Below are 26,716 nucleotides of genomic sequence, written 5' to 3'. Positions count from 1 at the left end.
TTTGCTCTGTCACCCAGGCTGGAGTACAGTGGCATGATCACAGTTCACCATGACCTAAATTCCTGGACTCAAGTGATCCTCCCACCTCAGCCTCTTGAGTAGCTGGGGACCACAGGTGCATACGACCATAGTCAGCTGGCTAACTTTTCATTTTTTTGTAAAGATGAGGGTCTTGCTATGTTGTTCAGGCTGGGCTCAAACTCCAGGCCTCAAGTGATCCTCCTGCTTTAGCCTCTCAAAGTGCTGGGATTACCAGGGAGAGCCACTGTGCCTGGCCTTGATTCTTTTTTTTTTTTTTTTTTTTTTTTTTTAATGACTGGCAGCAGGCTTTTCAGTGGAAACTATTTTTTTAGTATTATTATTATTATTATTATTTTTTATTATACTTTAAGTTCTAGGGTACGTGTGCACAATGTGCAGTTTTGTTACATATGTATACATGTGCCATGTTGGTGTGCTGCACCCATTAACTCATCATTTATATTAGGTATATCTCCTAATGCTATCCCTCCTCCCTCTCCCCATGACAGGCCCCAGTGTGCTTCTTAATATCTTGTTTCAATATGACCCTGTCCTCACAAAGTTATATGTATCATTCCTTAGGCAGTATCACTGCTAGTATGTTCTATTATTTGATAATTCATAAAACACATTAAAATCAGTTATTTCCCCTGATTCTCACAGAAGTTCTAAGAGAAAGCCTGACAGGTACCATAGTACCTATAGCTAATGAAGGGTAGAGTCAGAACTTGAACCTAATTCTCTGACATCACTTGGCCTCTGTTCTTCTCTGAAGCTTTCTCTTTTTAAAAAGAAAGGGCCATTCTAACTGGTGTGAGATGGTATCTCATTGTGGTTTTGATTTGCATTTCTCTGATGGCAAGTGATGATGAGCATTTTTTCATGTGTCTGTTGGCTGTATGAATGTCTTCTTTTGAGAAGTGTCTGTTCATATCCTTTGCCCACTTTTTGATGGGGTTGTTTGTTTTTTTCTTGTAAATTTGATTGAGTTCTTTATAGGTTCTAGATATTAGCCCTTTGTCAGATGAGTAGATTGCAAAAATTTTCTCCCATTCTGTAGGTTCCCTGTAGGGATAGCATTAGGAGATATTCCTAATGTAAATGACGAGTTAATGGGTGCAGCACACCAACATGGCACGTGTACACATATGTAACAAACCTGCATGTTGTGCACATGTACCTTAGAACTTAAAGTATAATAATAATAAAAATAAAAAATAAAAAAATGAAAAAAAGAAAGGGCACAACTCTACCAGCAAAGAGTTGAAGAGAGATTATCAAAAACTGTAATTCAAAATGGAGACTGCTGGGAAGAAAAGGATCAACTTACAAGAAATACATGCTCACAGAGAAAGCAGAGTCAAAGAATTAGGTGGATTTTAACCAGCCCATAAGTACGAAGAAACCTAATCAGTTCTATGTAAAAGGATACCATAAGTATAAGATAAGTCTTTATCCCTAGGTACATTCCCTAGGGAACAAAATCTTCTTGGTTTAAGTAGAATCTAGCATTGTGAACTTTGGTAGAATTAATAAATATGGCTTTATGAAAGAGAAAAAAGGAAAGATAAAAGCAAAGAGATAAAGAAGGAAGGAAGGAAGGAAGGCAAGAAGGCAGGAAGGAAGGAAGGGAGGGAAAGAAGAAGATAATCTATTATCTCATAGTATCACAGTGTTCATGGATGGAGTGAACACTCACTTTAATTATTACTCCAGGAGATGAGGAAAACCATTTTTCCTTTCTTTTCCTCTCTTCCTTTCTCTCTCTATGCTGGGAAGAAAGTACACTTTATTGGACAAGCATTTAACAGGACTTTTATACAGTTATCATAAAATATTTGCATATCTATAATTTTAAATTTTATCTATAATTTTAAAAGCCATGTGCAAATTAAATTACTCTTTCAATCAATAAATGTTTTTTGAGCCCCAGTTATTTCAAACATTGTGTTGAGTAGCTAAGATATAATAATGGAAAAGACAATATTTTTAGCTTGTAAGTAGTTACAGTGTCTTAAGGCAGAAACACAGGAAACCAATACTTTCCCTAAGGTGATAAGTGGTAAAATAGAGACCAGAGTATGATTATATAAGCCATCTGTGGTTGAGGGTGTGTGGTGAGTGGAGTGCCAGTCATTAAATACTCCATGTAGAAAAAATGCCTGGAAAAATGTGTTGAAAGATCAATAGGAGTTAGTCTACAGCAGTGTCTCAGGGCAGTATTACTGGCATTTGGGGCAGGATAATTCTTTGTTGTGGGCTATCCTGTGCATTATATGATGTTCAGCAGCATCCCTGTCCTCTACCCATTATATTTCAGCAGCTCCCCCCATTCGCCCAGTTGTGACAACTAAAAATGTCTTCAGACATTTCCCCTAATGTGAGAGAGGTGGTGGGTGCAAAGTTGTCCCTAGCTGACAATCACTAGCTTAGAGAAATAGGTCACAGGATGAGTCCCGGGAATGGGTTTCAATGTGCATGAAGATACAGGGAGTGAAGTAACATGTGGCAACAATACTTCTGTGATGGATAATGAAATAGATAATATTTATAATGCACAATTATGTACAAGACATTAGACTTAATAACTCATTTGTCTTCACTACAACCTTATGAAATAAGCATTACAATGAAAAAACCCTGTTATAAAAACGCTATTAAAACTATGTTGAGGGTAATGGGGCACAAGAACTAATGCAACTTGTCCAGTGTCACCCCACAGGTGGAACAAATATTCAATCCCAGATCAAGCAAACAGACAGTGCAAAGCCCAACCACTTTTTAGAATACTGTGTTGGAAAAGGCTTTTTATGTCTGGAGTAGAGTGTGCACAAAGAGATATGAAGAGACAGAAGGTTGAAAGACAAGGCTCAGTTACTACCTGCAAAGGAGTCTGGTTTAAATGTGAAAACAATGCGGAGTTCCTGAGATACTTTTAGCAGAAGAGACACAATAGAAAGAACCCAGTAATAGCAATAGAGAGAATGAAGGAAATTGATGGGCACAGGTCTGGGGGAAGGGAGAGCAATTAGGAAATTCCTGCAAAAGATGAGAAATGTTGAGGGTCCCAACCAGTGTGGGCAACTGTAAGGAATGAGTAGAGCTATGCATATAATGATCTGGTGACCAACTGACCTGATGACTGATTGGACACAATCAATGTGTGAATTCGTGAATTATGGTTCTCAGTAGGTCTCTATGGGAGTGACTTGTTTCCCTTTTCTTTTCTTTTCTTTTCCTTTCCTTTCCTTTTTCACATCCTCAGAGTTTACAACTAATTATACTGGGGCTACACCAGCAGCAATGCCCTGCTTTCTGCTTTACTCATTCAGTAAACATTCACGAAGTGGCTAACAGCTCACAACAAATGACACCAATAAGAATCTCTTATGGGCCAGGCATGATACTAAATGCTTTATGTATGCTATCACATGCATCCCTCATAACAACTCCTTAAAACAGCTTTGTTGCCCCACTTCCCGGTACAGAGGCTCACAATACTCAGCTGACCCAGGACTGGAATCTAGAGTTGTTTGACTTCAAAACTTTTCCATTAAGCAAGTTGCCATTCCTTGCCCATATGAAGTTTACGAAAAAAACAGAAGATCCAAGGAGTATTCATGTCACAAAGGCCAAATGCAAGCAACAACTACAAAAATAGAATTGAACGTACAAACAATTTTGGATTGCAGATATGTAGCATACATGTGTTCTTGCTGGGACAATGGAAACATAAGTGGCAAAAATTGGCTTATGACCTAACATAAGAAGATGGACTTATTTAGATAAGAGTTTTTAAAGAAAGTCTCAGTGGCACCTCAGAAAACATAAGCAGCACAGAATAGTGGATAATTGAAAGCAAATCCTTATGCCAAGAGAATGTGATACAAACAAAGGTGCTGAAGTAACATGAAGGGCAATATGGGCTGAGGATACTGAGTTGGTGGATTTACTGCCTTGGGCTTATTGGGAGAAATAATGAATGAGGCACTCCACCCTTACAAGGCTAAATATCAAAAGGAGGCCTCTTAGAATGATATTCAGTACTGGGAAGCAAAAAAAAAAAAAAAAAAAAAAAAACCCTTTTAGATACTGGGTAACAAAGTACCTGATTTGAGCTCAGATTTCTGTGCTGCACTTTTAAAAACTTCCTCTCTCCTACCTGGCCCGCTTTGCTTTATCTTGCCTCTGGTCTGTTTTCCCTCCATCTGTCCCTGACACTCTTCTGTTCTCCCTAACATATTTTGCTGACTTTTTCCAGTAAAGAATTAAGTGTCTGCCAATTTGCCCCTAGAGCATGCCAGTTTCAGCCTCTCTTGTCCTTTCTTTCTCATTTTCACCCCGCCTCTTTGCATTTCTTATTACTTATTTCTTCAGAGTTGTTTCTCCTTCTCCTCTCCTGTCCAGTTCCCCTTCCTTTCCTAGGGGATTGATTCACCTGTATTGTTGCATCTTCCTTCCACCCTCAAAGTGGCTAAATAATGTTGGCTACAATTATTGCTGCACAACAAACTCTCAGTTGGGGCGGTGGTTCTCAAGTATTAGCAAGCTGTAGAATCATTTGCAAGCTTGTTAAAACAGTCTGCTGGGCCCCACTCCCAGTTTCTGATCGAGTAGATGTTTGGGGGCCTGAGAATGCGCATTTCCAGTAGGTTCCCAGGTGATGCTGAGAACCACTGGAGCAGGGGAACCAACAGCTGTTGCCTGGTAGCAGACAGGCAGAGGAGACTTGGAGCTTTTGTTCCTTGTCACATCAACAAAGGGACTGATGACAGCCTAGGAAGCTCTGGATAAGTGACCCTGCTGATGTGCTGGGGTGCAGAGAGGAGGGGAGAACAAATGGGAAAAGGTCTGTATTACAACCTTCCGGGAAACACGGAAGCCAGCTCCAAGCCCTGTCATCCACTATCCCACTTGAGATCATGCATAGAAGCAGCAGAAGGGAATTCTCAGGATCCCTTTGATCTGTTCCCAGCTCCCCAGTCTTCTGTCTGTTTATCTCCCTCCTTCCCTGGCCTCCTCTTTTCCCTCCTTCTTACCCCCTGCCCAGTGGATGATTCAGTCCTCCTCTCTCCCGCCTCCCCACCCCGCTGCCATCTGTTTTTCTAATGATGGCAGAAGATGAGCTGTTTTGTTGGCCCACACCATAACAAAGCACACTCCATGCTAGCATTTTTCCTGATGCGCTCGCAGAGTGCTGTTTTATTGGTATCATTTCCCCACCCAGTTTTCCCTTTTCTCTCAAACCCCACCCTTTCCCCCTCTCCAGTCTCATGTGGATCCTGGATTCCCAGAATTAGATCAAGAAACACAGAGATACGGAAGAATGAACTTAATATGCATGTGGGTTGGGTGTGCATCAGGGAAGAAGCTGGAAATCAGGGCAGTTAAAGGGGTCTCTCTGCAGCACCTACAGGAGCCAGAATTACCCAAGCATTGCTGCTAAGTGGCTTATTTCCTTCCAATGTGAGATGTGGATGACAAAACCTGTTGTGACTGAGATGAGAATGCTTGTACTTGTCACTGGCTATTCTTAGGGTGGGAGGGCTTAAATGGTGTGTGTGTGTGTGTGTGTGTGTGTGTGTGTGTGTGTGTAAGCATCTCCTTCCCCTATGACAGAATTTCTGGGTCATTGTTTCTTAGAAATACTCTGCCCTGTTCCTGACTTTTAAAATTAACTTCAGTTAATCTAGCTAAAGAAATCACAGCAGCCTATGTCCCAGCACTGATTGGGGAATCTACTATGTGAAGAAGTGGACAAGATTTCTTGAGGTGGTAAAGGTTTAGTTTGGTTAATCAACAGTAGATAACAGGTCTACCTAAGAGACTGCAAACATAGATGCCTGCATGACCCAGGCAGTTAGTCTAAACAAGGGGTGCCCACCAGGTAAGTAGCCATAGGGAAAGTAAAAGCTGTGCTAACTGGAGAGAGTTGCCCCTCTGGGGTTGCAGCTGCTACTCGGATCCAGCTAATTGTCATCATGGTTGCCAGCTAGTCTTATTTTTCAAGAGACAAATCTTTGTGCAGAGTTTTAAATATTTATTTTATTTGGGATGTGTGTAATGTTATATATGCACACATGAATTTTATGTAAAAATCCTGATTTTTAAACGTTGGCAACCAAAAAGAAAATTGTTTTTAGACACTGCGCTGGCCAAACAAACCTGTCAGTGGGCCATCAGTCTCCAAAACCCCGAGCCAATTAAGCTCAAACAAGGCCCAGTTACAGAATCCCAAAACCATAAATAATTCTGACTTGCTTTTTAAGTTAGCTTTTATTAAGTCATTTAAAGGGGATCTCCAAAGATTTTGCTAAAACAAAACAAAACAAAAATCAGAGCTCCTAATTTCTGTAAATTTAAGATTGTGGAACCAACTTAATTTAAGAAATTAAACAAAGGGCAGAGGAATAGGAGAGGGACTGGGTCCTAAATTAGAAGGACTCAAGTTCCATAAATTAAATCCACCTGAGTTCTCTCGTCTGCATTGGGGAAGGGGAGGCCATCTTACCTCACATGACTGGATGCAGTGGACTAAGACGGGGTCTGGGTGCCATTGACGCCGGCCAGTGCACACAATGCTCTAAGGGGAAAGACGGGAAAAACAGAAAACAAAATTAAAGACATTTGTTCTGTGTGAGAAGGGGCAAATCCTGAGCTCACCACAGGAGTCCAACTCCATTCCTCAAGCAGCTAGTTTCTAATTGTGTCCCATAAAGTGGATTGGGGCTGTGTAGCCTTTCCCGTGCACACTGCCCACCCTGACAGATGTCGTTCAGGCAGAAATCTTGGTGGACGAGATTTCTCAAAACTTTTCATTCTCTTTCCCAAAATACCTAAATGTTCAGAGTGGTGTAGTGTGGTTTTAAAAAAGCATTCTCAATATTATAATGAGTTTCATCTGGTTTCAGGCATAATATTAGTTCCACTTATTTTGAAATTTTAAATAATGTTACAAGAAATTGTAGGATGGTTGTGTTGATCACACACCACAGGCTTTTAAAGGTTGACAAATACAGTTTTACAAAAGAGTCTTCAACTAAAGTGGACCTTAGAAATGCTAGATTATAAGACGTGAGTGCCCACACCAAGACTGGAGGTGAAATTGCACTCTGCAATTCTTGGTATCATCATACAGCCTGCCCTGTAGGAAACTGGACAGAACACATACACAGGACACACAGGGCTAGTGTGAAATCACTGCTACTCAAAGTGACACCAACATCAAGCTGGTGGGAGTGCAGTTAGGTTCATCTTGAGATGCTGGTGACTGCCTCATTCCTGATGGCCATTTCCAGATGCATATTTAAACAAATAGTCATCTACTTTTTGTTAAATAATAATTTAACAAAACATTTTCACAAAACTTTTTTCTTTTTCTTTATATATTTTAAAATTCTCAAAGAATATGCTTTTCTAAGGAAAAAAGAAAGTCCCATAGCAGGTTTCAAAGAGAAAAGAAGGTTCTCTCTGTAGCCTGCTACCAACCCACCCTTCTGCAGACCTGCATATTCACATTTTAATCAGTCCAACTGAAATTCCATACATTCAGAAGGAAAAGAATACATGGCAACATAGGAGCTTTACATGAGATAGCACCTACAGGAATTCTAGAATGCTAACAATGTGTAATCATTAGATTGGAGACATTCACATATGCTAATAGCAGGTCTATAAATATATACCTCATAGTCAGGTAGGAGAATGGGGATCTGCAATATTTTTCTGGAGTCATACTGCTAAAAGCTAAAAGCCCTCCTTCACAGCTTCTCTAGAGGGAAAATAAATAGTATAAATCCTTATAAAGTTTGATATTCAAAACTTCATATTGCAATATATTATTAGAAAGTGACTTGGCTTAAGTCATTATTGTACCAAAAAAAGGATTATCAAAACAAATACATAAGGTAAACCCAAAAGGGGTCTTCAGCCTACTGAAAAAGTGAGTTATTCTCCTGCACTTACAGCCATTTATGCAGAACCATTTGCATATCAACAGTAATTCTGTTAACTAGAAATAATTCTTGTTTATGCTTTAAAGCAGGTTCCACTGGAGCTCTACTGAGCAGTGGTCATACATTTTGTTATTTAAAATATCAATGGTTTGTAGTAGTTTGGGGTCCCAGATAGTAACAATGGCAAAATATAATTTGTCCTTTGAAAGGCAAATACATGAGAACTTTATTCCTTCTCATAGGAGGGTATTCACTATGGACCCCCAGTTCTCTATCCTAATCAGTCAGTGATTCAATTCAGACCAAATGCATAAATACCTCGCTCACTCACTAGGGGTCAGATTGTCCAGTGAGCAAGGGATCTGCAAATCCATAAATCTAGTTAAGGCCCTTAAAGAGTTCAAAAGCTTTAATCAGATCCATGTTGATGAATATTTTGGTTATTTCCAGTCTTTTGTTATAACAAACAAAGCTTATATATAAATCATGTACAAGTATATCTGAAGAATAAATTCATAACAGTGGAGTTGACAATACCCACCTTATAGATTTTTAATGATGTAAATTTCAGTTTTGAGACTAATTTACACTGACAATTCTCCTTAACTGCTACAGAAATTGCACAAGTTGGTGGTAACTGTGTGATATCCCTTCCTAGATTGCAAAATCCTTTAGAATAGGGACTATCTAGCATTCCTACTTCTTATCTCAGTGATTTACAGAAAGGCGAAATTTTATAAGCATTTGCCAGCCACTAATTATAGTATTGGATCTCTAGCCTTCTCCTATGAAAATCAGGTATCTCATAAAGATGTTCCCTATTTATAAATATATGTATATGCCATTAATAAAACAAGTACTTCGTGATTATAATTGGAGGGAAATTTCAAATGTTTTTCAAGACTCAATTCTATGGGAGCATTTGAGGTGCAAGAGGGCTGTGAAACAGGAAGAAAAGCAAAGCAGTGAGATGGACAGGGAAGGGCTGACTCCTGGTGAGAGATGAAATGATTTTCTTTTCTTTTATTATTTATTTATTTATAATTTTTTTTTTTAGAGACAGTCTCACTCAGTCACCCAGGTTGGAGTTCAGTGGCACAATCATGCTCGCCATAGCCTCGGTCTCCTGGGCTCAAGTGATTCTCCTGCGTCAACCTCCTGACTAGCTGAAACTACGGGCATCTATCACCATGTCAGGCTAATTTAAACAAAATTTTAATTTATAGAGACAGGGTCTCACTATGTTGCCCAGGCTGGTCTAAAATTCTTGGCCTCAAGCAATCTTCCTACCTTGCCCTTCCAAAGTGTTGGGATTACAGACATGAGCCACCATGTCCGGCTGGTTTTCTTATTTTCTGAAACACTTTTGAAAAATTACAATCATATACATTACATTTGAAAGCTATGATGATAAAAAAACTTTATATCCTCTGCCCAACTTTATCAAAAATTTTTAAGATTTTCCAGAATATAAGTCACTATAGATTCAATTAATGTCTCCTGTATATGTCCCTCCAACATCATTATACTTCCTTCCTATTGGTAACAACTATTCTGAATTTGTTATTGTACAAACGCAAATCTATGCATTACTATGTTATTGAAACTATTGCCATTATGCTATTGACAAGCAACTTTTCGCATGATGGAATTCCAGTATCTAAATGCCAAAGATTTGTTTTGAACTTTCCAACATAAAAAAAGTTTAAGAGAGAATTTAGTTTACAAATTTCCTCCTGATTGGACCATTTGAAAGTTTCTAAAAAGCAAGGGGAAAAGAAAGGAAGAAAAGAAAATAGAGGGAAGAAGGGAGAGGGAGGGAAGGAAGAAAGGAAGGAGGGAGGGAGGAAGGACGTGGGAGAGAGAGAGGGGGAGAAAGAGAAAGAGGGAGAAAGAAAGAAAGAAAGAGGAGAGAGGGAGAAAGAAAGAAAGAAAGAAAGAAAGAAAGAAAGAAAGAAAGAAAGAGAGAGAGAGAGAAAGAGAGAGAGAGAAAGAAAGAAAGGAAGGAAGGGAGAAAGAGAGAAAGAAAAGAAAGAAAGAAGGAAAGAAAGAAAAAGAAAGAAAGAAAGGAAAGAAAGGAAGAAAAGAAAGGAAGGAAGGAAAGAAAGAAAGAAAAAGAAAGAAAGAAAGAGAAAGAAAGAAAAGAAAGAAAGAAAGAAAAAGGGAGAAAGAAAGAAGAGTAAAGGTTACTAGGATGGTCATAAGTCACCATGAAGGCTGTTGCCTGGTAAATGTCTTGTTAAAGGTCACAAAACTCAAGAATAGCCAACAATAAAGGCTAACAGAAAATTGCTCAATTATTTTTTAATGGGAGTAGTTATTTGACAGAATGGGCTGCTAATCACATCAGGGCACAAAGTTCTGCCAATGTCCACATTTGTGATAATTTCCTTATTGCTACATGTATGTGCTCCTGAGTAAAACATCCGTTGCATGTTTATTTAGACCATAGCACACTACCCTGCAACTTGCTTTTCCGTTCCTCTTCCCCTTTCCTACAAGATGCTCTTGTCTACTCTCCTCTAGTGATGGGACACTTGATGCCTAGAGGGAATGACTCCATGCTTAAAAATGATGAAAAAGAAGACCTTTCCATGACTCATGTCTGAGTCTCCAATGATCTGCAGCCAGTGTCACTGGAGCTGTTACACACAATTGTACCCATCAAGAGGACACTTTGGGGGCGGGGCTGAGCATTAAGAGCCAGAGGGAAGAGTGAGGTCATTTGGTTGGAAACTGTGGCTTTTGCCAGCGTATTATCTTCTTGTTTTCTTCCTCCTTCTCTCTTCTCTTTAAAACAGTCATTTTTATTTAAAGGACTATTTATGTTTGGGGAACAATTTGGGAAAACAAAGTTAGAAATTATAAGATTTGATATAACTAGAGAATTCTGTTGAAAAGCTGGGAATTTGAGAGAGATTTCATATAGTGTTAAAGGCTCTTTGCAAACCTATTTCATGTCGCCACAGGAAAATCTCACTTATTTGGACCTCACTAATTCATAATTATGGTACTCCAGAAAAAAAGTGCTGTTTAGTCTGTGGAAAAAGGAATTTATGAAGCAAAATAATAGGGGAAATGAGATGTCATGATGCATGTCTTTGTACTTCAGAAGGAAACAGTTTCAAATGCTATTTAGAAAATAGCATTTACATTTACAAGCAAACAATTGCCAGAATGTGTAAAAAAAATTATCCATGAAATCAGTTTCCTGAAGGACCAGTACTTTGTAAGTTAAAACATTATTTTTTCCTATTTTAAAGTCACCAGATACAATAAAACACTCTCTTGAAACAATGGTTAAGGATAATCATAAAAATTCAACTTAACATAGGCTTTTTGGGAAAATAAAAAGGTTTTCTTTGAGAAATGATTCCCTGGCAGTCATTCTTTTCTGTGGGCCCTTTGATTTCCCGCAGCCACCACCTCCTGAGTAAAAGATGAAATGAATCCCGCACTGAGGAGATACCGGGGGTGAAGGAGAAGGTACCATTTCCACCCTCAGTAGTAGTACAGTTTACTGGGGAATTGGGATTAGCATGGTAGAAAAGAAGAAAAAGAAGAAGAATCTAGAAAAAAGGGATGAGAAAATAAAAAAGTGCCTCTAGTGAAAGTCTGAGGGAGCTTCACCCACTTGCTGGGTGCAGGTGCCTTGGACATCAGGAGTGTCTGTGCCACTGCAGGTGCAGGGGCATTGGGTGGAGGCCTTTGATCTGGTCACATGAGGACATGTGCAATGGGCATCAGCATTGACTATTTGGCTGCCCCCCTCCCTGTCCCAACCGCCAGGTCCCACTGCTCAGTCACCTTGGCTGACAGGCATGGAATGGTCTGGCATCCTTCCTTTCTGTCAGTATACTTCTTACCCCACCAGAAGGGTCTAGATCCCCACCAGGAAGAAAACGAGAAGGTAATACGCTGGCAAAAACCAGTTTCCAACCAAATGACCTCACTCTTCCCTCTGGCTCTTAATGCTCAGCCCCGCCCCCAAAGTGTCCTCTTGATGGGTACAATTGTGTGTAACAGCTCCAGTGACACTGGTGAAGGTGAAGAAGGAAGGCACCATTGCAATGACAAGGGTCTAGAAAGTCCATCTGAAAATTTCGAACCCTTACCTATTATCTCTCACATCCAGCATGCCCTCGAAACATCTAAAAGTACTGTATTTTCATCCTTCCTCTCTTCTCAGTCTCACAATTAAAAGCTTTTAGAAATTGCTTCTGTTGTCAGAGGTGTTCCAATAGGAAACACTGAATAGCCATTAGTTCCTTTCTCAGCTCAGTTTATAAAAGAGACAGAAAAAGACAAATGACCCAGACATTATTGTATATACACACACGTGCACACACATACACACACACAAACTATAGAAACCTATTTTTGTTTATTTTGCATGGAGATAGCTAGTGATATCTTTTCAGGGATGGAGGATATTTCCAGGGGGAAAGATTTGTACTAAGTGAACTGAAATCTCATTTTTATTTAATTAAGAAGTTTGTGCTAGAAACTGTGCAAGACATTTCACATGTGTTATTTTAAATTTAATAGCAACCATGCAAGCTAGATATTATCCTCACCCTTGTAGATGAGCAGAGAGAGGCTCCAAGGAGTAAGTGACATTATATTTGAACCCAGGAGGACCTCATTCTTCCTTTTATGTCAGTTGCTACTTCGAGATGTTTTTCATCAAAACCCCAGATTACCTAAGACCTCAGAAATTCTTCCTTTCATAAAAAATATATTATTCTATAAGTCAGGCATCATTTGCAGGAATACAAAGCAGAACCCCCGGAGCAAGGCAAATAAACTCTGTAGGCATCTAAAACTATACTTGATTGTTCTTTAAAAACAAACACAATTGTTTTCACAAGAAAAAAAATAGTATTATAAAGAAATATTGCTTTTAATCTTTTTTTTTTCTTAGGTTTCATGTTGGGGGAAGTATGGAAATGAGGGGCTTCTCATGGTTGAGAGGAATGACTGATTCTCTATGAGATAGACAAGTTAACTCAAACATATACAAGGGGGAAAAAAAGACTATAGCAAACAGGGTGAGGCAGGGAGTACTGCATTAAACTGGGAGTCAGCAAAGTTGGTGGCATTTATTTTTCTATTTCTTGCCAGCTGTGCAATATTGAACAGGTCATCCAACAACAGCTAATGTGCCTGTAAAATAAATATAATATAATCTTCCTTTCCTGGCTTATTGGTTTGTGATGAGACTCAAATATATACGTGTATGTGTATGTGTATGCGTGTGTGTGTAATATATCACATATGTATTTTTTCACACATATATGTTTTGAAGACAACAAAGTGTTATCCAAATGTAAGGTATCATTTTTTATTACAAAGAATGAAGTCATTGGAAGCAGACTAGAGAAAATAATGCAATTTAATCCATTACTCTGTACTCCTGCCAGATACAAAGGCATTTGAAATAATGGCAGATAGCAGGAATTTTCATGAAATAAGCAAGCATCATTTACTAAACAAATGAGCCATGCTTCAGAGAGGTGTGCTTGTATTTATAATATTTACCTTGTCAGTATTTTATTTTGTAATAGTAGGGTTTCTTGAAGCATTTCAGTGGAATTACCTAAGGTGCTTGTTAAAGACGCTCATTCCAAAGCATCTCCAGTCTTTCTGAAGGCTGGAATCCTGCTGTTCTTTTTACATACTGCCCAAGCGATTCTTAAGGACACAAACATTTAAGATTGAGTACAACATGGAACAACTCCCAAGATAAGTCAATTTGACTTACAAGGATTTTACTCGACATGGAGTTTCATTTAACGAATTGCCTTGGTTTATGAGGCATTTCTTCTTATTTATGAGGACAAGGTTAGATTTCGCACCCTGGGTGAGTTGCTGAGTGCCACAGAACCATAGCCATCTGAGATCACCTGTGGCTGGTGCATAATCTCATCCTAGAGGCCCCGATGTACATAAGGGCAATCATCTCATCATCATTTCCACTGCATCCAGTGACTTCTTTTTTCTTGTTTTTCTTTTACTATAAAATTGCAATTTCCTAAACACAGAGCATCTCTTGCAAGCTTTGTTTGTAAGCAATATTCTTTAACATAGTAACTGTGAAAGAGCAGAGAGAGCATAGGTAACAGCTTGTTTTGCTACTCTGTGATAATTAGTGTTCACCATTGGTTAACTATTTGGTTTTCTTTGGGCATAAAGGGTATTTATTTGGAGTTCAAGAAAACATTAAAATGTTAATTATGTTTTCAACTTCTGAAATTCTGATTGCTGGGAATTTTTCTAGAAACAAATAATCCTTCTAAGGTAAGGACAAGACTCATTTCGCAAGTTACCTCAGCTCTTCCCTTACATTTTGGAAGCAGCTAATTTAATGATTTCACTTTGTTTTCACATGGAAATGTGACACAAGCCTCAAGAGTTCCAGAAAAGCAATTGCATCCCTATCAATACTGTGAACTGTGACAAGCCGTAGAGTTTAGTTATATACCCAAATTATAAAGAGCAGGGCAGAATCTCATACAGATGAGAAGAGGCAGGCAAACTGAGGGGAAGCAACCTGCCTCAAATAAGAATGGCAACTGATCAAGAAAACTTACTATGCATCGAGTAAGCTAAGGTCTATTCATACGTTTCTCATCTGATACTCACATTACTCTACTGAGATCAGTGTTATTTCCACTTACACATGAGGAAATGGAGGTACTGACTAGTAAATTGCCTAAGGTTATGCAGTTGGTGAATAAAAGAGCTCATGAGTTAAAAATTCAGCTTTTAGAAAATGTATTTTTTTTATTGCAGGGTCTTCAGTGTTTCTCTGCTAACATCCTCAAAATCAAGTCTGGTCAACCTACGTCAAAACCCAAGAATTTACTGACTAAATCATAGTCATGATAAATGCAATGATAGAAACGATCATGTTTGATATACTGACTTAAGGAAGATGTTCCGCATGTTTTTTCCTGAGGTGGTCAACTTAGAATTGACAAGGATATGTCAATAAGAAGCTGCTGAAATGCATCCAGACTGAGAAAAAAATATGCATTTACTTCTGAAGTAGAAGATGGTGCTACCTGCATGTTCTCACTTATAAGTGGGAACTGAACAATCAGAACATATGGACACAGGGAGGAAATTAACACACACTAGGGCCTGTCAGGGGGCCAGAGGGAGGGACAGTATCAGGACAAATAGCTAATGCATGTGAGGCTTAATATGTAGGTGGTGGGTTGATTGATAGGTGCAGCAAACCATCATGGCACACATTTACCCACGTAACAAACCTGCACATCCTGCATCTGTATCCCGGTACTGAAAATTAAATTAAATTAAAAAGAAAAAAAGAAAATGGTGCTATACCAGTTTCTTTGCTCATTCAACCAATGTTTCTAAGGAACCTACAAAGTGCCAGGCACTGAAAAAGGCATCAGGAATATAAACAAGAACAAAATGCTATGGAATAGACGTAAATAAACAATAATGATTTCCCCAAAAGGATAGCTGAGAAAAGGGAGGCTTTAATCGAACAGAGAAAATTGTTTTCCAGTTTAGAGTCAAGTCACTGTAATTGGTATCCCTGCTGTTTTCATGAAGACAAATGGACTGCCATTTTCCAGAATGTTTCATTAGAAACACAGAGGTAGAAGAAACCCTGCTGACTGGAAGGCTTGCACTCGGGCCTCACAGACCCTGCATCTTTGACTGTTCCCAAAGACGCCTTGTGGAGTGGATGGTGAAGCAAATGAAGAAGGATCGATTTCAGTTTATGTCCAAGAGAAAGAAAATGCTCATGCATGCCCAAGGCTTTCTCCTTTTGCCTGCTTATAGAGAAAGAGAAGTGTTTCATCATAGCACACTGAGTTTATGGGGCTGAAAGAAAGGGTCTAGACCATCTGGCACATCATGAAACACGAGGCAGAAAGTCTTTCTCCAGGGCACTGTAATTCCAGCTACTGTAGTTTAGCTAAACCTTAACAACAGAATGGAGAGTAAAAGTGAAAGTCTGGAAAGGCCAGGGGATGGGAGAACTTGTGGAGGTGTTTTTCTGGCCCTCTCCTTCATACTTCAATGCAGTCTTCACACTGCCCTCAGCCCTGAGGTGCACTCCACCTCCACTCAGAGTTCTCATGAGGCTTGACATCCTAGGAAGGGCAGGCAATGCCTGGTGGGATCTTGCCTGCCTGCTTCTCCCAACCTCATTTTTTTACCACCATCTTTCCTCTCCCTCAGTACCACACATACCCTGGTTTCAGCCAGATGGAACATTTACTATTTCTTACCCTCTTGAGTGCTCCTCTTGATCACAGTTTAAGACCCAGAGGAAAAGCTTTTTGGTCAGTTTCCATTGATCCTTCCCCAACTCCACTAGGCTCCGGAGCAGAAGACTTGGTGGTTGCTTCCTCTCAGGTGTTCCCATAACACCTCTACTACGTTCAAACCTTTTCCCATGTGACATCATCATAGATATCTGATTTCATGGCCAAATTGTAAGTCCTTAAACAGAGGGACTATTATTTTTCACCTCCACATCCCATCACTCAGCATAGCTCATGGCACATAATAACTTCAGTAAATGTTTGTTGAGTGAATGACTAACTGAATTAATAGGATTGTGTTATTCTCCATTCCTCACCCAAATCACACTTAGAGTACGTTTTTTCCTGACCCTCCTGCTTTGACACAAATCCATGCCCACAATAAAGCACAATTAACCTGTGAGGGAAAAGCAGAGACTTGAGGATAATGTTTGAATGAAATGTGGCGTATCTCTGGAGTCCTCTTTTGCTCATCCAATGAGAACAGACTTGCAAGAATTTTGTTAAACAGCCTAATAATTAAGTAACCAAGCTCTTAGGCTTTCTGATGTCCCCACCCTCCTCTATTCTAAGATGAAACAATTAGTTTACAACACGATTTTCTCCATTTAACTCCTGCATAGCCTTTTCTTTCTCTTTTTCATTCACTCATTTCACAAATATTTATTGAGCACATATCAAATACTAGGCACTGTTTTAGGATCTAGGGATATAATAATGATAAAACAGACAATAATCTATCAATGAGCTTTTTATTTTAATGGCAGAAAAAGATGATAGATAAGTAAGTAAAATATGTAATATTCTTGGTAATGATACATCCTAAGGAGGAAAAATAAAAGGAAAGGAGACAGAAAATGTCAGGGGAGTTAAAATGTTAGATATTAATAGAATAACCAAAGAGGGCCTTCCTGAAATTTGACTAAAAATCTGTAAGACGGAAAGGAGCAAACCATGCAGATATTCTGAAGAAGATCTTGGGCTGAATGAAGCAAAAGAGCAAAGGTGCTGAGGTGAGGGTGTGGCTGGCATGTTTAGGAAAGAGCCAAGAAGCCACCAAGGCAAGATTAGGGGGAGCCAAGGAAAGCACAAGGAAGATGGAGTTGGAAAGGGAAAGGCAGCCACAGGAGGAAAGGAAGCCCCAGAGCTGAGAATCCTGATTTCAGAAGAATCAAATGTGCAGATGTAGACATCAATGCAAGTTTTGACAGGAGGGCTGGCTAATGTGGCCACGCCCCAGGAGTCAAAGTGTTTCAGAAGCAAGGAGAGGGGTGCCGTAAGGGTCAGAAGATGACAGCCGCATTGAGGGAAGTGAGTGGTTCATTCTGTTGACATTGGATTCAAATGTGAGTCATTTTACAGGGGAGGGAGGAAAAATGGTTTACAAATGGCAGTGAGGAGAGAGGATGATGCCTATCCCTCTTGCAGGCCCAGGGTTAGGAGGGGCCTGAGGGAGAAAGCAGCAAGGAATGAGTCTTGCGGGGGAGGCAGAGTCCTCAGTGGAGAGCCAGATTTCAGATAGAAAAGGAAGCAAATGGAAAGAAAGCCCAGAGAAGAGGCTGTGGATGTCGTGGATTTTGCTGATGACTGACTTTGAATAGCAGATGGCCCAGGAAAAGGATTTCAGGTTTAGAAAGGGTGGGAGATAGATAAAGGAAAGGCAATTCTCTTCTTACTCAGTTCCTTTAGGCACTCCCCTGCTTGCAGTTTTACTTTCATCTTTTCTAATCCATCCTTTTCTTTCCATCCTTCTTTCATCTTTATATATTTCTTTGACTTATCCTAACCTGTCCCATCCTATTTTTCATTAGTAGTAATTTTCCTTTCTGTTCCTTATGTCTCTAAGATTTCTTTCCATCTTATACTTCAAACTTTCCTTTAGATGTGAGCTATCTTTTTTTTTTTCAAGTCTCCCTCTTTTTGCTTTTCAATGTTTAACTTTTCTTTCTAGGAATAATCCATGTGGTTGTTTGCTTTGAGGATGCTTTGAAAGTCTCTGAAATTACTCCGAAAAACAATGTTCCAAATGTTGCTCAGCAGACTCACGTCTTTGGCACATAATGATGTCCGTTTCCTCACCTGGACTTTGACAGGTTCCATCCAGTGCTCCAGAGTGTCAGCAGTGATGTTCTCAGGCAGCATCACGGGGTCACTGGGGGGGATTACACACAATGGGGAACACACTGCACCTGAAAGAACAGAAGTTTACAGCAGAGACTTGAACTTCCCAGATCTCGTTCTTTTTCTTTCAGGAATCAATAGCTTTCAGTTTTTAAAGAACAATTGATTTCATTATGGGTCACCATATTATGATGTTGTAGGCAGGGCTGATAGTCATCTGTGTTCCCGTAAGGGTACTTTCACACTAATTGGTAAAGAGACTTTCCCCCAACCTAACTCCACTTGCCCCAAGTGTCCCCTCCTCTGTCTTTTCCAGGATAACACCACCTCTGGAATGCCTGAATTTCTACACCATCTAGTAACTGAAAGATTGACTCCTGGCCCAGCGGGCCTCCAAGATCTCCTCCAGGACTCTAGCTAGACAAAGTCTATCCTGATTGACTCATACCTTTTAAGTATATCTAATATCATTCCTGTTTACATGGTCTCCTGGCAGCTTACAATTGCAACAACTACTACCTAAGAACTTAACATGCTGGTAGTGGTGGTGGTGGATGGCAGGAAATGACCCAGAAATTATAAAATTACTCCCGATACTATTCTCTCTGTTGCTGCACTAAAGATAATTGCATTGGCAGCCAACAAACCTATTTGATTAAAGGAGGAAGCACTGAAGAATCAGAAGCAGAGACTTTGGGTATGTATTGGTCTCTTGCAGAAAAATCTTGCTGTATTCCCTTCCACACAGAGTCCAAATATCTCCTAAAATTATATTAAGAGAAAATACACTCTCTAGGTTCTCTATTTCCTCATCTATAGATTTGATGATTTCCAAGTTTCTTTTTAGTCCCTACTATCTATGTTTCTATGTTTTCAGTGACTTTTAAAACAATCAAAAGAACTACATCCCTCTTAAGGGCTCTAGATATGTGAGTATATGATATTTTAATACAGAAATTGGACGCTTGGAGGATGAGAATCTGTTTGTGAAACACCACCCAAGAGGCACATCTGAATTCCCTGATACTCTATGCCTGACCACAAGACATCACTGTGCAAACAGCATCTTGAAGACGGCAATGAGCTTACTAGTTAATACAAATTATACTCATTGGCATTGGTTAGAATGTCTGATAAAATTATTCCTTGCTAATGCAGTTCAGAATTTAGGAGTAATCTTACAAGGTTTCGCATCAGCTACAACTCTTTTCTATGATATTTAGGGCCAGTCAAGGCAAAGTTAACATCACTATAAATCAGTTCTGGCCACAAAGACCTTTAATTGTAATTGCTTGAATAAGAAGCTGTCCATGGCTCTGGAACCTAGTCCTCTGCAGAGAAAGAATGGTTGAAGAATGATGCATGAAAGAGGAATCTCAAATCATCCCTTTCAGTAATTCTCCACTCCAGTAACAACCACAGAGAATAAAGAAGAATGGAAGAGCCCAGCAGACACATGCTATGTGGCTACACAGTCCCACCTTTCATCTTGGAGCTACAAACCATACCACAAATCCATCTGGTCTAGGCCCCTCAAAGTTGCCATAAATCTCATTTTTACTAAAGCAGCTAAGAGTCAACTTGCAATTTCAATCCACTCTTCAGGGAGAACAGTGTCTCTGCTTCGAGATTCAGCTGGGCAGCCTGGGTGCAGTGGCTCATGCCTGTAATCCCAGAACTTTGGGAGGCTGAGGTGGGCGGATCACCTGAGGTCAGGAGTTTGAGACCAGCCTGGCCAACATGGTGAAGTCCCATCTCTACTAAAAACACAAAAATTAGTCAGGCGTGGTGGTAGGTGCATGTAGTCCCAGTTACTTGGGAGGCTGAGGCAGGAGAATTGCTTGAACCCGGGAAGCGGAGGTTGCAGTGAGCTGAGATTGCGCCACTGCATTCCAGCCTGGGCGACAGAACAAGACTCCATCTCAAAATAAATAAATAAATAAAATTTTAAAAATTTCAGCTGTGCTCAATAAAAGAATGACATGGAAATTGACTTTAAGATTCACTCCTATCCTTACCAATCCCATATCCTTGTTCACATTTGTACTCCACGGAATTCAGCTCTGATGGGGGTGGTGGGCATTCTCCTTGCAGATTCTCACACAACTTAAACTCCTGGGTCCACAGTCCCTCTTTAGTGCAGAGGATGGGAAGCTAGAATATCAAAAGTAAACATCTTAATTATCGTTTTGTTAACTTTATTGAGAGTTGAAAAAAAGTGGTCTGATTAAGTGGTAGTATTCTCCAGTTCTAGAACCTGGACCAAAAGACACTATTGAAACAACATATTGTTACTGGTTAAAAAAAAAAAAAAAAAAAAAAAAAAAAGCCAAAAAAATTCTTTGCTTTTTCCAGGCAGAGGAATCATGATGACAATTTTTTTCCATTAATGAAATGTATTAACAATGTATTTTCCTTTATATATAGGAATACAATCAGCTATCAACCAAAGCTCATGAATTCAGAGCTATTTTCGGAATTGTTTCCCAGATGGTGTTGTTTTGCACTGATTCATCCCTACTATCACACAAATGCTGCTTGTGGCAAATGTCAGATTTTTTCAAGATGAGCTTCATCCAGTGAAACTAATTCATAATATTTTCTAAAGGTGTGTTTTTGCCTTTCTGCTTGAATGGACACATCATAGTTGCTTTCGGTCTCACCAAAATTCTATTCCCTTTCTCCACATGTGTGCTGGTTTGTATAACTCTTGGCTCCACAAATTATACTTTATCTAGAACACAGAGAGTAGCACTAACTCTCAAAACTCCAAAATGTAAGATTTTAGAAATGTAGGTAGCCCTCCCTTCATCTGGTCAACTCGATGGTTCCTTAACCCATCAGTGCAAATGGATGTGCTTGATTTCTCAGGGGTCTCATTTTCTGCCATATTCTTTTCACATCTGTTCCATGGTGCTTACCTTGGAGTACCGAAAACTAAGATAACAGGTGCCAGGGAGCAGACAAGGACATTGACCTTTGCCTAGGAAGTCTGCTTGACTTCCTGTCTCATGTATGTGTGTGAGGCTTGAAAAGATTCTAAAATAAAATTGCTTTTAGTCACACAACCAAGATAAGACTGTGTTTTTCATTTGAGACCTTTTGTGCCAAAATCCTAGGGAGGGGAATAGTCAAACAGCACTTCCAGCTTTGCCAAGGAATTTGTGTTTCTGTTCAGGACTCTGTTCTAGAAAAATAATAATACTAGTATTTGTAGTCAACTTATGTCAATGGCCATCCATGAGAGGGGATCACATTGCTAAATCAGGATCCTACCATTCTTTTGGGGATATACCTGGTACTGCACCCATTGGATTCTTCTTCTTACCTCAGAGGAAGTTCTGAACTCAGGAGAGAACATTTCAAATATGTGGTATTTTGTGAATTTTCTATTGCATAATACCAACACTCCCGATTAGAATCCCAAGTCCCTGCCTGTTGGAATTCTTTAGAAATTTCATTTCTCAAATTTCTTGGATTGGGCATCAAGATTAGAGCACAGCCTGATCCAAAATAAGTTCAAAAAATGTTCCTTACCTTTTTACTTTCCTGGTTACAGTTGAGTACACACTGGCTGTCCAGGTTGAAGCCATTGGTACATTCATACATGCCTTCAAACACAGGAGGGGGTGGCTCACACACCACAGGAATGCAGCTGCCTTGCTCCCAGATTCCACCTTCCAGGCATTGTATCTTCAGGAACTTGCTGATAAAACATAAAACAAAAGAGCTCATCAGAATCTCTCAAGGAGGTCATGAAAGAAGACTCGATCCTCAGCAATATAGGATAAGAATTAGCAAATAGGCAGGGACAGATGGTTTTTGTGAGCCATATGTCCCACTGTCCGAGGCTAATTTCTAAATCATGGAACTAAAAATAGTAATGTTCATTTATTATTTGAAGTAGTAGTAAATGTTATATAGAAATATTTCATCTATTACTCTTAAGAGGGTTTGATAAATAGTGCAGCATCTAAATTGCAGTTGGGTTTTCTCTGAGATCTTCATCTTGGAAAAGACTCACAACTAAGTACAATGAAATGTCAGGTAGGATGGGGTACAGAAAAGGTTATTGCATATTCAGAGAACTGATCAGAAGTGATTTGAGGATCAACAGTGTTGATACGGCAATATAATTGATGAAGTTGCTACTATTTATTGGTTCTTCAGAGAGGGGAGAAAGTGCAGCAATATGAGTTTTCTTTTAAAACAGAGATTCTGAACCTAACTTTCAGAAGGACAATAACTTCCGAGATGACTGCTTCATTTGTTTACAAGTTTATTTTTCCTTGGAAAGAGTGCATACCTTTCACCAGCTTCTCAAAGTAGACATGACTCAATACTGCCCTGGAAGAATTGGTCCTCATTCTCATGCCCAGACATGGTCCCCAACCAGAGTGACAGCATTTGGTGTGGACTGGAGTCAATGGAATTAGGGTCCTTGCTACTGAGGATTCCATTCCATTCCCCTTTTGACTCACTGCAGTTTGAAAGTGCTTTCCATGTTGCTGTTTTAACATACCCACTTCTAATGCAAAACACTCCTGGTTACAGATAAGCTTGTAATTCTAAAATAAAAATAACCCTTTGGCCATTGACTCTTCCAAACATGTAGTAGCCTTAAATTACCATTTTCTAGTCTCATTATGCCCCTTTTAAGGGTTAAATATGCCCACCAACCCCTGCATATTATCTTCTGACTATTGTGCCATACCTCCTGTGGGCTTCTGCAGTACTCTAATCTTACACTAGTAAAACATTTATCACATTGTTTTATAAATGCACGTGACTGTCTTTCCCACTAGATTGAAAGCTTCCAGAAGCCAGAGGCTATGTGGTGGTCTTGTTTTTAATTCCCAAGAACTAAAATAATATCTGGTTTATATTCAGCATTAAATAAATATCTGCTGAATTGAATCATTGAACTGAAACTAACAGCATGTCAGGCACATTGCAAGGCACATTCGAAGATACCAAGTTGAATCATTATAATACTAATGAAATCATCTTTTTTTTTCTTTTTCTTTTTTTTTTTTTATGAGATGGAGTTTCAGTCTTGTTGCCCAGGCTGGAGTGCAATGACGCTATCTCAGCTCACTGCAACCTCTGCCTCCTGGGTTCAAGTGATTCTCCCGCCTCAGCCTCCCAAGTAGCTGGGATCGCAGGCATGTGCCACCACACCTGGCTAGTTCTGTATTTTTAGTAGAGATGGGTTTTCTCCATGTTGGTCAGGCTGGTCTTGAACTCCCGACATCAGGTGATCCACCCGCCTCAGCCTCCCAAAGTGTTGAGATTAGAGGCGTGAGCCAATGTGCCCAGCCTATGAAATCATCTTTTTAATCCCCACTTCATAGAAACACACTGAACGATGTTAAATAATTTGTCAAAGATCTCACATCACAGAATTCATTCAACTTCAAATAATTTTAATAATAAAATATTTTAATAGTTAAACACATGTAAATAATACATACTTAGAAATAAGTTGAGTGTTTTATTATTAAATAATTATTTAGATTCATATCTTTATTCCCAAGAACATTTTGCAATAGAAATCTGATTTTTGGCAGGGCATGGTGGCTCTCTCCTATAATCCCAGCACTTTGGGAAGCTGAAGCAGACAGGTTTCTTGAGGTCAGGAGTTTGAGACTAGCCTGGGCAACATGGCAAAACCCTCATATCTGCAAAAAATACAAAAATTAGCCAGGCACAGTGGCATGCACCTGTAGTCCCAGCTGCTGGGGAGGCTGAGGTGGGAGGATGGCTTGAGCCTAGAAAGTTGAGGCTGCAGTGAGCTATGATCTTGCCACTGTACTCCAGCCCAGGTGATAGAGTGAGACTGTGTCTCAAAAAAAAAAAAAAAATCTGATTTTTATGACTGGAATTTTTTTGCATCGTAGTTCTGTCCGACTTTCAGGTTCAGGAGTACATGTGCAAGTTTGTTACATGAGTAAATTGTGTGTCACAGTGGTTTGGTGTACAGATTATTTCATCACCCAGGAAATAAGCATAGTACCCTGTAGGTAGTTTTTCCACCTTCACCCTCTTCTTCTCCTCCACTTTCAGGTGGGCCCCACTGTCTGGTGTTCCCTTCTTTGTGTCCATGTATACTCAATGCTCCCCTCCCACTTACAAGTGAGAACATATGGTATTTGGATCAAACAACATTTAAAGGTAAATGTTATTATCCACACTTAAGAAAACTGAACCTGAGAGAAAAGTAAAGCTTACTCAAAACACACAGCAAACCCTGCAGGCAGGATGCAGACCCAGGTTTGCTCACAGCCGAAGCCCCCGGTCCTCCTGCCACATCAGGCTCTAACTGTTTCTGGCACGCTCCACAGTTTTACTAACGCATCCTCATCCTCGGCTGAGCACTCAGAAGCCCTGTGTCCCAAAGCCACATCCATAAGTGGGCAAAAAAGAAGTTTAACTTTAAATTTTTGTATTGAGTAATGAATTACACATAGAAAAATATGCAAATCTTAGTGTGTGGCTTGAGGGAGTTTTACCTGTGAATACAGCTGGGTAACCAATCACCAGTCAGATCAAGATGCAGAACATGTCTAGCCCCTAAGAATTCCCCCTTGCATTCCTTCCCAGTTAAAATCCCCCCACCCTCACGGCATACAGTATTCTGCAACACCACACACTTCTGATTTTCATCAGCATAGAGGAGTTTTGCCTGGTTTTAAACTTTATACAAATGAAATGTACTGCTTAGTAAATTGCTTCTTTCCCTCCAGAAAGATGACATTTAAAAATGCCTCTCCAAATCTATTTTCAATTAAGGGTTTGCAGCTCTTTTTTACTCTAACGAGGCTCCTTTCTGTCCCTCACCTAGAATGGATATTTTACTCCTCCTTCACACAGCAGAGTTTATATCCTCCCAGGGACTCTCTTCTTTCTACCACCTCCCACAGATGAAATCCTTCTCCTACCTCTGCTGAACTGACATTCCCCAGCTGGAGAAAGCAGGCAATACCACTGACAGCAGGGGAGAGGCATGGCTATAAAAACCTTGCATGTCAGCATGGTTATGAAGGAAAACCCTTGCTTGGCCAGGACGATCATATTTTGACTTCATGTGGTATTTTTCTCTGAACTGGTTGGAATACTTCAACCATGGAAATAGTCTTCCCTTTCCTTGCCCAGAGTTAAGGAGCCATTCAAGAATGCCGATTTCATATATTTCCTTGCCAGTTTAATAACCTCAGGGGTGAGAGTAGACAGATCAAACTTGGATGGGGAAGAAGAATGTAGCCTTCCATCGTGGCACCCAGACAATGCAACAGGCCCTGCGCTACAAACCACCATCAACACAGGGAGGAGGATGGCTAGAAGGCAGCAAGAGAATAGCACAGCTACACCGGACCCCGACCGGCGAAGAGGCACTGCAGGGAAAGGTTGGCAGACAGAGTACCAATTCCATAGGAAATTCTGTTTTCTTTCTGCAGGAGTTCCTTTGCCCCTCTGAGCCTCAATTCTTTTTCCTCATAGTTTCTTCTCCTTTGTACAGAAGACAGCTTTGCACTGCCATCTCTCCATGGGCCTCCCAGGACTTCCACATCTCTCTATATCAGACAACCAACGTCTCCACCCTCAGTCTTCTAGCAAAGCATTTGATAGGTTAAGTATCTCGGGGCCCAATAGTGAGGGCTGTCTCATTTTGCCTGATGTTCATGTCGTGGATCTCAGCTTATGGTGCAAGCCTTGAGATTTCATGGTATGAAATTTGCCACTGCAGTGCTATGAGCTGGTTGGATTGTGCCAGGAATTCAGAGTGTTCTGTATTCTTCCTAGTCCCAAGAAATTTGGTTTCCCCACAGGGCCCTTGAAGAAGACTGAAGCCTAAATCTTGCCACCCATCCTGCTCATGTTTTTGTTACTTAGCGCTATGGACTAAATGTTTGTGGCCCTTGCAAACTCATATGGTGAAATGCTAACTCCCAATGTGATGGTATTTTAGGGGGTAGGGTCTTTGGAAGGTAATTAAGTCACGAGGGTGGAGCCTTCCCAATGCCCTCATGAGAAGACACGTAACAGCTTGCCCTCTCTGTGCTCTGCCATGTGAGGACACAGAAAAAAGATAATCATCTGGCCAGGTGCGGTGGCTCATGCCTGTAATCCCAGCACTTTGGGAGGCCGAGGTGGGCAGATCATGAAGTCAGGAGTTCGAGGTCAGCCTGGCCAACATGGTGAAACCCCGTCTCTACTAAAATTACAAAAATTAGCCAGGTGAGGTGGCAAGCGCCTGCACTCCCAGCTATTTGGTAGGCTGAGGCAGAAGAATTGCTTGAACCTGGGAGG

General features: G+C 40.1%; 2 protein-coding genes across 3 annotated transcripts in view; one reads left to right on the top strand and one right to left on the bottom strand.

The window, feature by feature from the left end:
* The window catches only part of LOC105484476 (astrotactin 1), a 382,581-nt gene extending 367,353 nt beyond the window's left edge, over positions 1-15,228 (top strand). Inside the window, exon 23 of the mRNA XM_071076083.1 lies at positions 14,772-15,228. Within this exon, the coding sequence (XP_070932184.1) occupies positions 14,772-14,847 (76 nt within the window). The 3' untranslated portion in view covers positions 14,848-15,228. The remainder of the gene's footprint in view (positions 1-14,771) is intronic.
* Positions 1-26,716, bottom strand: part of LOC105484475 (pappalysin 2) — a 305,327-nt gene that overhangs the window by 39,768 nt on the left and 238,843 nt on the right. For both annotated transcript variants that reach the window (XM_011746126.2, XM_011746125.3), the window contains exons 18-21: positions 21,944-22,112; positions 20,425-20,560; positions 18,365-18,474; positions 6,533-6,604 (exon numbers count right to left, since the gene is read on the bottom strand). In XM_011746126.2, coding sequence (XP_011744428.2) covers positions 6,533-6,604; positions 18,365-18,474; positions 20,425-20,560; positions 21,944-22,112 — 487 coding nt within the window. The remainder of the gene's footprint in view (positions 1-6,532; positions 6,605-18,364; positions 18,475-20,424; positions 20,561-21,943; positions 22,113-26,716) is intronic.

This window comes from Macaca nemestrina, chromosome 1 (genome assembly GCF_043159975.1).
Source record: "Macaca nemestrina isolate mMacNem1 chromosome 1, mMacNem.hap1, whole genome shotgun sequence".
NCBI classification, from domain to species: domain Eukaryota; kingdom Metazoa; phylum Chordata; class Mammalia; order Primates; family Cercopithecidae; genus Macaca; species Macaca nemestrina.
This window is presented reverse-complemented; position numbering and strand designations above follow the sequence as displayed.